The sequence below is a fragment of the Danio rerio genome, chromosome 9, assembly GCF_049306965.1.
Source record: "Danio rerio strain Tuebingen ecotype United States chromosome 9, GRCz12tu, whole genome shotgun sequence".
Taxonomy (NCBI): domain Eukaryota; kingdom Metazoa; phylum Chordata; class Actinopteri; order Cypriniformes; family Danionidae; genus Danio; species Danio rerio.
The window spans coordinates 34,561,638-34,573,584 of NC_133184.1; the positions used below are offsets into that span (position 1 = coordinate 34,561,638).

At 36.2% G+C, this 11,947-nt stretch overlaps 1 protein-coding gene across 3 annotated transcripts; it reads right to left on the reverse strand.

The window, feature by feature from the left end:
• Positions 1–2,299: 2,299 nt before the first annotated feature.
• On the reverse strand, positions 2,300–11,497 carry LOC101883176 (uncharacterized). 3 transcript variants are annotated; one of them, XM_073912884.1, is made up of 4 exons: positions 11,246–11,497; positions 8,727–8,918; positions 4,433–7,166; positions 2,300–4,152 (listed from the first exon to the last, which is right to left on the reverse strand). In XM_073912884.1, the coding sequence occupies exon 3, from the start codon at positions 7,120–7,122 to the stop codon at positions 4,438–4,440; it is 2,685 nt and encodes an 894-aa protein (XP_073768985.1). In that variant the 5' UTR covers positions 7,123–7,166; positions 8,727–8,918; positions 11,246–11,497; the 3' UTR covers positions 2,300–4,152; positions 4,433–4,437. The 3 variants fall into 3 exon arrangements, with proteins under 3 accessions (XP_073768985.1, XP_068079759.1, XP_068079760.1); XM_068223658.2 differs by having other exon boundaries at positions 3,961–4,152; positions 8,758–8,918; XM_068223659.2 differs by lacking the exons at positions 2,300–4,152; positions 11,246–11,497 and having other exon boundaries at positions 4,161–7,166; positions 8,727–8,807.
• Between the last annotated feature and the right edge of the window lie 450 nt (positions 11,498–11,947).

Below are 11,947 nucleotides of genomic sequence, written 5' to 3' on the forward strand. Positions count from 1 at the left end.
TGATGTAACTTCCTCAACACTGTATATATACAGTATATTGCTGTATATACACACAGATTTTCAAAATCACTTGATTTTCAAGTGATTTTCAGAAACACATAGATTTTCAAGTATGTGAATAACCAAACTGTTTAAATCATATTAATTTTTATATTTCTTTTTCAATGGAAGACCAATGTTTAGGTCCCAGCATTGTTAAAAGTCTCAGCTAAAACAACGTAATAGCAAGTGAGTGATCAAAATGTCCATTTTTAGGTAAAGTATTACTTTAATAGTTCAGTTTACAACTACTTTGTTTTAGTCCATTTGAAAAGCAATAAACATTAATAGAAAAAATAGATTAAATATTTTAAATATAGACATTATTGAGCTAAAACAAGTGAAATCTTCAATTTTAAGAGTTCCAGTGATCTCTGTCCTTTTGTTTTCTGCAGACTGTATTTTCTCATGTCCTAAATGTGAAACTGTCACATTCTTCAGTGAGCGTTTCCTTATTTGTACATCCTCACTAATAGTTAACACTTGTTTCTTCTCTCCGTCACACACGGACACACTCATCTCTCCCTGTAAGGGGTACTTTTTATGGCCCCTCTAAAGTTTACTTGCTACTTCCATAAATCCCCTCAAAGCAAACAACTGTGGCTGTGTGCAACAACAAGCAGCATGCCACTCTTTTGGCATTCTCCCTGTTGTACAAAAAGCCCCATATCCAGACATCTCACACACCGTAATGTACACATAAACTACAGTATCAGCACATAAATCACTAAGATACTGTTACATACCAGCATTTATTTATTCATATATGGGAATACAATGGTACATTTCAATATGACTCACAACACAAAGAATACACACAGGCATACTCTTCCAGTTGAGTGAAGTTTTGAGGTTCTATCAAGCGTCTAGAGAAAAGCTCCATCTTAATAATTATATTTCCTTAAACACATTATTATAGGTGGCATGAGGATCTCAAATATGCAGCTACATATTGAGACTTGTGGCAAACGTTTTACTGTTTCAGGCTAGACCTCATAAACTGGATATCAAATGGTTCACTGTGTCATTATCATCTATTTAAAATTCTTTTTGAGACATTTTCATTTCTCAGACCACCGAGACTTTTTAAAGCATGTCATTTTCATTTTGGAAGTTAGTTATTTGTGTTGTTTCATTTTTTATTTTTTTTTATTTCAACACATAACTAGTCTTTACAATGTTTGAGCTGATGTGGTTTGGGGCTGATAGACAAAGTGCAAACTCAGGCATTCCTTTATAATGAAGGACAACTTGCACCCAGTTATTTTATAGGTAGGATTTTTTTCCTTGTAGACACTGCAGGATACATTTTTATTTGAGATGCTGTAGGGACCATCTAACATTCCTTTCTAAAAAGGCATTCTTAATAGATGACTTATTCATTGAAACCATTATATGGGACAATTAGATGGTGTTACAGTAAGTTGTAAAATGTTAGGCATTCTTTTTTTATTGCATTTCTCCTCTTAGTAGCATATTTTAGTAGTCATGTTTAGAATATAAAAACTTAAAAATTCATAATGAAACTGGAACTGTGCATCGTGTTGCTACTTTAAACCATTTTAGCACTTGTGTTACATGTCCTGTTTCATATTACAAAATGTACTCGATTATTTTATAATCACACGTTATTCTACTATTGACAAAATGTGTGTAGTTGAAAAGGTCTAATAGTCAAGCTTCAATATTGATTATAGAAGTGAAACTGACAGGAATTGATTGATCTGTGATAGGAAAGTGCTTAAAAAAGGATACTTTTGGAAAAGCACCTTAACAAAACATAATACGTTTAATAAGTCAGTTTTTTGTTATCAATACAATTTGCAACATCATTTTGTTTGGCCCACATGGAATCTGTGTGCGCAGAAATATGCAGATTTCCATCCCATCAAGTTTCTTAATTTAGTTTATTTATTGAATGGGAATAACCCCTTGAGATGAACCATTTCATTTTTGAGGGGGTAAATGTTGTGTGTAAATGTGTGTATTTTTAGATTTATTCATTCTTTAAATTAATTTAATTAATATTACTGACCAACATAAAAATATTCATATGATTTACTTACAATAGTTTGTAAAGTAATATTTTCTGTCTTTTAGTAGACATATGGTAGATACATTATATGAGAGACTAGCTTAATTTACCAAATAAATGTATCTAATAGGATTTGCATTGTAAACTGAATACAATTTAAAAATGTATTATTTTTTATTCAACATATTAAGTTTGTAGTTTAATATACCCAAAGTCATTCCACATAAATCTGTCGATTTTTATTTTTTTTACATTATTCTGCACAGAAATAGCAAAAAATATCCACAGATTCTGTCGGGTTTACGTATGACTAAGATCATATAGTGTTCACGAGCACAATATGTACAAGTAAATCAGGCAATCAGGTACAAGTGGAAGTTTATCAACACTAAATAAAATAAGTTAGTTTACCGTTGACTTAACGCAAAAGGGTTATGTTGATGCATAAACTGATTACATTAAGCACAACTCAAACCTAATGAGTTATGAATTCATTAATTATATATTTTGTACAAATTTCTTAATACCAAGCTTTTGAGCAGTTATATAGTTTTGAACTTATAATCTAAACTAATAATCTAAATGTTTTACGATATCATCATAAAAGTAAAAGTATATATAAAATACCCATCAAAAGTTTGTGGTCAGTATCTTTTTTTTTTTTAGGAAAATCATCAAGGCGCCATTTATTAAACGTAAAAAGTTAAATTGTTAAATACTTATTTATTAAATATTTATTTATCACTTTGAAATTGCTCATCAAGTCATTATTGTTTTTATAACTATTACTATAAATACTAAAGTTATTATGATCATTATTAATAATAATAACAGCAACAATAATAATTACTATTAGATTTCTACAGGATCATATGAAAATGTATAATTAAAATAACTGCAATAAAAGATTAAATTAAATGAAAAATTACTTTTAAACAGTTATTTTATAGTGCAAAAACAATGTATTTTTGATTAAATGCAGCCTCGGTGGGCAGGAGAAGCTTATTTTAAAACATTTAAAAATTCCTACTGACCTCAAACTTTTGACCGGTAGTGTATATTTAAATATAAGTTAACAACACTCAAACCATTTTGTTTCAAAACTTAAATGGTTTGCCACAATTGGTTTCCTCACAAGTTAACTTTTCAGGTTTCAAAGTACCAATGTTTTCTCACTATTCCACAATAATGTGACCTAAAAAATAAATAGATTATCCGCTTAGAAAGTGTAGCTTAAGCCACTGTTTTAGATCAGTCATTACACATGAGAGGAAAAGGGCTCTATGGACTTGATGAAAACCTTAGTTCAATTAATTCCGGCTTGAGTCTCGCACAAAGTCAAAGACAAGGCTCTGCTTCCTGACCGACAAGGAGACACCACATCCTCTGACAGCGTAAACAAGGGAGAGGAACACTTTTCTATGGAATAACAAACCATTCTTAGGGCAGAGGAAGGATATCGCAGAGCATGCAACACATTTCTTTGAAAAAAAAAAAATCTGAAATAAAGCTATATGACTGTTTGCATGTTTGTAGATCCTCCAACGAGTGAGTAGATGTAGCATAGCCATGCCTACTCTTCTTAAACAAGGCAAGCTAAGAGACTGTGTCGAGCTTAAATCCAAACAGTAAAGACAGCAGTCTGGGTGTGTTTGGTTAGCCAACAAGCCTTGTTGAGCTTTGAGAGTCTCTGTTTCAGAGTCATAACAGGACTGTGAGGATTCTTGAACTAGCAGGAAACAATTCAGAATTTTTCAAAGTATTCCAGTGCTTCTAGTTCTCTTTTGAGATTGCAAACCCATGCCAAGAATATTTCTCACTGAGTGGTTGCATTCCTGTTGCTATTTACAGCTAAGCAGAATAATGGTAAACAGAAAATCTCAAATCATCTTGTTATGACTATAATATGCATTGTTGTTACAAATGGCTTTATTGACGTTGCAGTTTTATTTTTAAATTGCATTAGGAGCCAAAAGACTTCAAATGCATTAATGTGTTTGTGTGTTATTACTGCCTCCTGCTGGCTGGCATGACTATTCAATCTCAGTAGCATACTGCTTTATCACAAAGCCAAAACACTGCAGTGGAAAGAAATCACACTATATTAGCAATAGAAACAACCAGGCTTTAAAAACAAACGAAAGAGCACAAACACAACTCTAAAAAAAATCTACATTTTGTCATGCTAAGGCTAATCAAGCTAATCTATATATTTTGACTTGACTGTAAATAAATAATACACACAACTGCATAGTTCATTTAATATTCATCTGTTCTACTGTTATTACTTATTGTACAGTATTTTATCAATGCCTGCTTTATACCATGCTATTTAGCATCCAAAAGTAAAATAAATACCTGTCTCATTCAAGGAGCTCCTTGTACTGATAAATCTTAATGCAGTGATGCATGCTATCCGACACCACTAGGAGATCATTTGGTAGAAGTGCAAGTCCACGAGGGCTACTCAGTCCATCGGCCAAAATCACTCGTCCTGGTCCCTCAGAAGGATATAGAAGCACTCGATGTTTTTCTCCCCAATCTGCCACCAACACAGCCCCATCCTTGTCAATGCAAAGGCCCCAGGGACATGACAGCACAGGCCCTAAGCTGGGACACACACCTAAGATTCGTAGGATGTCCCATCCTGGTCCTAAAATCTTCACACAAGGCTCCTGCCCTATTTCACTGCCTCGCTCAGACACTGCAACTAAACCAGAGAGAAGGCATGCTGCTACCAGATAAGGCCTGTGGAAACCAGTCACCACAGTGCGTTCCAATCTGGAGCCCGTTTTCGGTTCAAGCTTCAATGCAGTAAGAGTACCCTTTCGTATATCTGCAACTAAGAATTCATCTCTTTGGTTGACTGTCACTCCTCTTGGAGCTTCCAACTCATCGCGAGGGACTCCTGCAATGTAGGGCCCCCCTCCAAATGTTTGGAGGAGACGCCCATGCCGACTAAGGATCAGGAGAGCCCTCTCGGCTGCACAGCTCAAAGCAATTAGACCCTTGGCATTAACGGCCACATCAAAGTAATTTCGGCAATGTCTTAAGGAGTCATTACTTGCAGAAGTCACTTGTTGTAGGACGTTACCTTGTGGATCAGTTACTTGGACTCGAGCATTCCCACAGTCCACAATGAAAAGTTGGCCTTGGGGTGTAGCATGGACACCACTGGGCAGTGCGAGACCAGCACGCCCTGAGCCTTGCCTACCAAACTGCCGAACTAGATGCACTTCTTCTGATGGCATTGATTTTGCATCCTCTTCTAACTCTAAGAGGGCTGGTTCGCTCCTCTCTCCCCGCAGTCTATTTTCATTTAGAGAAGTCTGTCGTCCTGGTGAAAGGTGGTTCTGTCTTTTCTGAGATGAATTGTCAATAACAGACATTGAAAGTGAACGAGACACTCTACTGGAACCAGGAGCATGGTGTTGGGTATTCTTTTGAGAGAAATTGCCATGACTGGGACAGGATTTTGTGCGTGATGCCTCACATTTTTGAGAACTGGAGCTCAAGTGTGAGGACATATGACTCTTGGTAACAGACCACATGCTTGACTGCTGCCTTCTGGTCTCACTTAAAGGTCTGTTACAATAGGAAAGATCAGCAGCTGATCTGGAAAGGCGAGCAGTAGGACGCAGGGAATTGGTGAAATCTCTGGGGGAGCTGACAATAAAAGTGTACCCAGAATCTACACTGTCAGTAGGGGATGATGCACGGTTTTGTGGGTGATCATCTGAAGATGCACTTAATTGGGAGGAAGACCTACCACGAAAGAAGTTGTTATTGCTGCCTTGACTAGAGTTGATCTCTCTGGGGCTCTGTGGTGATGTGCCATACCGTGATGTTTTTCCTGAAGTCCTCCTGGTCGGACTTTTATGATCAAACTGATGCAAGAACCAGCCATCTTGTTCTTGAGGACCTTGTTCTGGAGATGGAGAGAATTCTCTTTGCCTTCTTGCTCTTTGCGAAGCAAACTGTGTGATTGGTCCATTTTGTCTCTGAGCATAATCTTCACTCTCTGACTCACCATGACTAAGTGATGGTACCGCCAAAAAGAGCTCATCTCCTTTGCATTCAGATAAAGGCGATTCACACTCATCCTCCTGCGATGAATCACGTTCACATGGGACTTGATTAGGGGACCTGCGAAATAGTTGTGGGGACTGATGTTTTACCTCTTCTCCTGATTCTTCGTCACTTCGGGCTGACAAACGGAGCTTCCTGACAACCCTCAAGTTCCCACTGTTAGTTGATGAGTGCCTTGGATTAGGCCCTGGAGATGGGACTGGGCTCTGACAAGGGCTTGTTCCATCAGTCGTGCTCTTGCCCTCTCCAACAACATGACCCCCACTGCGTGCTTCGGCGGCATGGAGGGAACACATGTGACCCAGTTGCCCACAGCCTCCAACTGGAACATTATGGTCCTGCACGTTGACCTCACCAAAGGTTATAGCATTTGGCTGGGCACTTGGTTTGAAAGATACACGTTTGAGTGTAAGTGATAATTCCCAAGGCTGGACCAGCTCTGCAACACCTTTAAGAAGCTGGTCTCGCTTGAGATCCCACTCTCGATCTTTACTACCATCAGCACCACTTTTCTTTATTAGTTCTCGAAGTTTGATGACTTTATATAATCGCTGGTCCACCAATCTTTGCACAACCCTTATGGCTGCTCCATTTTCCCTCTGCACTTGTTCCAGTCTAAGCTGTAGGTCACGATGATCCTGTTCTACCCTTTCCAGTAGACGGCGCTCTTCCCTTTGTATTCCAATTAGTGCACGGTCCACACCTCGACTTACTGTTTGCGCTTCAGTGACTTGTTGCTCCCGCAGTCGCCTGAGGTCTGTTTCACATTTAGCCAAATCGCATAGGGCCTGAGTAGCCCAACATGGTAAAGGAAACGAAGAGGCTGCAGAAGCAGGTTTTGAGTCTTCATGACCCTCTGCGTCCGACTGTGCTGTTGGACTTAGAGGGGGCTGTGGAGATGTATTAGGGGATGTCTTGTTGCTCATTTGAGATCCACTAGACATCTTTGCAGACAGCATGTAAAGGATTTTTGCAGTCACTTGTAACAAGGCCTATTTTGGACCTGTTATGGAAGGTACAGAAAAAAGAGGAAGACCATCAGTGTTGTTGCATTAAATCACATAAATTCACTTTCTTCTGTCGGATAAAATAATATACAGCAACGCTTAAGCACAAAACAATGTGAGGTAATTCATCACTAAATTCCCTATCAGGCAAAAGTTTTAATCTTACATTTTGCACACTCTTTATTAATGTTACCGTCAAGACACTTTGATTTCTAAAGCACTTTATACAATGTAGATCAATGTAGAAGAAAACAGGTCTCAAAAAAAGTTTAGCTTTTCAGCATGTTGCTACAACTACTACTACTAAAATGACTACTACTTATTTATTCAAGTATGAAGTATTTTCGTCATATATGAGTTCCAATAAATAAAATGCAGACACTTTAGTACAAAATAAAGTCAATTCCCTTATAACAGATATGTAGAAATCAAAAAAAACAATGTTGCTCTTCTGCAACCTATAGCAACCACAGTCATGACAACAGCAGCCATGACTACATAATGATATCTAAAAATAAGGCAACAATTCTTTTATAGTAATATACATTTAAATGTAATAATTATACTGTGGTTAGCACAACTTATCATAAATTACAACATGAAATACATTTTTATAGAAGTACTTAAGGCGACACTAGAGCAGGAACGAATTTTCTGAAATAGTTCAAAGACACCTACAAATTCATTCTGGTACAGTTACTAAATTGTTTTATGCAATCAAATTTATGACTGTTACAACATTAAAAAATGTCATATTTTTGAAGCTCTGGATTCAAAAGGTTAAAACATTTAAACTACCATAACAAAGCAGTTTTGTTAGTGTTTTATCTTACCTTTTTTACAGTGATAGTTAAGATGTTTCTTGGAGAAAACTCAACACTCAACTCACTGTTGCAGGCTGTTGTACTAACTGAAAGTAGGAGACCTTAAACAGCTTACGTCTGGAATTTGATATGGTTTTGTGTCTTGCGGAACAGTTGCTGAGCACACTTGAGAAGGCAAACAGTGAAACAAGACCAGAGAACAATTCTGATGTTCAGTTTGTTTGTGTTCTCTGACTGTCAGTTCACATTGCATGTTATGTCTTTTCTTAATGCCTTATATTACAGATGTAGCAGCCTTTTATGAAAGGTTTTGATTAGTATAATACTAGTATGATACTTATTATGAGCAGTAGTATTATTAGTTATCTTTTAATACCTTGTCTATTAGTATTTAACAGTTGCAAAGAAAGTATTGAAAGATGCAGGTGATAAAACTTTAACTCTGACTGACAGATGGAAAGCTGAGAAAGTCTGACAGATCTCAGGGATCGAGGGAACCGAGGAATGACTAGAGAGACTACTGTGGAGCGCACAGAGAAAGTGTGGCAGACAGACAAATCTGAGCGGAGGAGAAGGAGAGACAGATAGAAGAAAGAGAGTCAGAATATTTCTAGTGCTGAGAAGATTATTAGCATTTCAAATTCAGGGAGGCAGACAGCGAACGAAGGAGGACAGCATATATGTGGGAGGCAAAAGATAGACTATAAAGAAAAAAAAATGTCATCATAAAACCTGAGAAGTGCACTTGCTCTCCTTTGCTCACTTGTATTTTCCCTCTGCAGCCTTCTTTCTCAGCTCTTCAGGCCCCTTCAGGCCCAGCGTGACATCAGGCTACACATCAGCACAATGCTCAAATACCTAATTCATGATATGGTTTAAAGCAGTCGAGTCCAAAGTGTGCATGTGTGGTGGGAGGCAGAGGTACTGCAAGTAAAGCAAATTAGGTTATTAACAGAGGACTTGAATATTCATGCTATGAATATATTGTATGATAGCAGTGTGTGCTTAAGATGAATGATAAATGTAAGTTGCTCATAACACTAGATATTGGTTATTCTAAACCCCAGGCAACTTTTTAGCTGTAGTTTTTCGTTTTAGGTTTGGTACTACAATTTTGGGCTACTCGTAATTCAGCAAAAGCAATGCTAAAAAATAATAACTCTAATGTACAAATGTAAGGCCTTTTTTTTTTACTCTGGCCTAAAGTTTGGAATAAAGATAACCTGGGCTTATGCACAGTGTTACATGAGATGAATGGGAATAGTTCACACAAAAATGTATTTCCTTTTAGTGGTTTTATACTAGTTATGATTTTTTTTTTCCTCTGTTGAACACAAAACAAGATTTTTTTAAAGAAATGCTGGAAAAAGCTGCTGTTGGCATCCATTATAGCAATTCCAGGTATGGGGCCTGAGCATTGAAACTCAAAACCTTATCTTTCTCTAGAGATTTTTTTTCTCTGTTGATTTCTTTTGGTGTTGTTTTGTTTTTGTAAATAAACTGCACAATAAAAGTTATATTTTTATTTTTTTTATAACTTTTTTATTATAAATGTATCTTCTTAATTTAAAATGAAAACATAAATTCACAAATAAAAAACAAGCTTACAAACATGTACAGTTATTATTTTTGTGGTTAGATTTTGATATAGTTGCATTTTCATTATGAAAAAGAATGTTCCATTATTCATGGGGACCCCAGTTTTGAAAAGAAGTAATAACATTACAATATTAAAGGTTATAGAGAGATTTTACAACATTTGATAGAAAATGTATAAAAGAGCTATATGATTAATAGCCTTCTTGGCATTGGTCGGGATCCCTTTAATTCCTTTAAGCCTACCCCTGATTGTAAGAACAAAAAATACTATAGAGGTCAAAATACTATAAGGGTCAAATACTATAAAGCCTTTTATTGTTTACTAGAATGTTCTGGAAATATCAATATTGCCAGAAAGTTTGTCTGTTGGCTTTCATTATGTACCAGACATAGAACCCTTGTATGGTGACCGAGAGAGCTTAATGTGCTGCAATTAGAGAAAACACGTGCAATTACAAAAACATCAGCAAATTAAGAAAAGGGGTTGGCTCGTTTGGGCCCCTACTACTATCTCTGCTGCGGGCTCCAAAACTGTGTGGGCCCTTAGAATCGTCCTAACTCTAAAATCCCCCCCTAACGGCGCCCCTGCCATGGTTTAAAACTGGTCTCTAAATTTTTTTACAGTATAACATGTGAAACAATTATTTACCCAGAGATCAGCACAGTGTGAAACTTAAGACATCTTTTCAACAAAAATGTACCCTTGAGTATTAAAGTAATATTTTATTGTTCTTACTCTTCGCATGTACTCTGTGTAATGTTATTTTGTGCGATTAGGCCAAATTATATCTGTTGGAGAGGTAATTGAATAAAATAACGGAGAATTGCAGACGTCAGCAGGAAATGCCAGACAGGAGAATATTTGAAATAATGACATATGGGACTGTTCACTGTTCCTCCATTTGCCAAATCAGCAAATTTCTCTCTGGATAGTTTTGTTGGCTTAAAATCTGACAAACCAAAGCTGAAGTGTTTAAAGAAATGATTCTATTAAAATGAATTTTAGTGTTTTATTAATCTTGAAAAAGTAATGCTAATGAGTCTAAGTATGTCTTTATTCTACTTTTTTGGAAAGTTAACATTAAACCATTGCATTACAAATGTGAACAGTCATTTACATAAAGGTAACAACGCAGGCAGAGTTATTTGATATGCTGCATGTGCTTCAGTGTTCTCCTGTGTCTTTTCTGAAGCTCTCCTCTCACATTACTTCTTACATTATCTATGAGGGATTGATGATGATAAACGGTGTATAGACTTTGCACAGGGACAGTGAATAAAAGCAAGTAAACATTTTTAGTTTACAATTAACCTTTATCAATTTTAATAGTATTTTTTAGGTAAATCATTCAACTCAGAATTAAACTCTTCTAAACAAACCACTAACGCTATACGAAACAGACAATATGAAGAATTCACAACTACGAATTATGAAAAACACAATTCAGAATTCTACACATCGACCGCTTTAAAAGTCATTAAAACTATGTTCAGTAGTTTTATTATTGTTTTTAACACAATTTACCGTGTCATTGGTCACTGAAACACGAGTATCGAGTATTTCAAAACACTATTCAACACAAAATCAATCACACCAGACAAAAATAACTGGTCTAAACTTATAAAAACTGAATAAAAGTTGAAGGTCTTACCTGAGTGTCTGTCACCTGCTCCTCTGTCACTGCCCTCCTTTCTTTCCAGCACAAGTTCTTCTGTTTTTTTCTTTAGCTCTTGCTAGTTGTCCCATGTTGCTAGGAAACAGTACCGCACTAATTGAATTAACTACCAGTAACCTTGGTGTTTGAAATTGTATAAATTAAGATGCATTTTAAGACCTTTGTATGGCAATTAAAATAGTCACGACCTGCGTTAAAATATTAGTTTTATTGAATACTTGATTGGCTGATGAGTACTGCGGAAAAAACGAGTTTTATTTTTGCTTAAGTTATGCATTAAATTGCGTTTTATTAACATCTACACCTACAAAAGCCATCAACAATGTTGTAACGTCTTTAACAGAAATGTATTTTTTTTGTTACTATTAATGTACCATCAAAAATAATAATAATAATAAAATAATAAATAAATAAATAAATAAAAACATGCTGATTTGCGAATGTCCAGACGTACTTGGACCATGGTATAAGCAGAATAAATATGCCAATCACTAAAATGCTCACCCGCCACTTCATTAAGTACACCTTTGCACTTTATGACATTACACGTTATCTTGTTGGAAGTAGCCATCAGAAGGGTACACTGATGAACATGGTCAGCAACAACACTCAGGTAGGCTGTGGCATTGACACAATGCTTAATTGGTACTAATAGGCCCAAAAGTTTACCAAGAATAC

What these genes read in the sequence shown, in the direction of transcription:
- LOC101883176 (XM_073912884.1), bottom strand. Translation starts at nt 7,122, where the DNA reads ATGCTGTCTGCAAAGATGTCTAGTGGATCTCAAATGAGCAACAAGACA.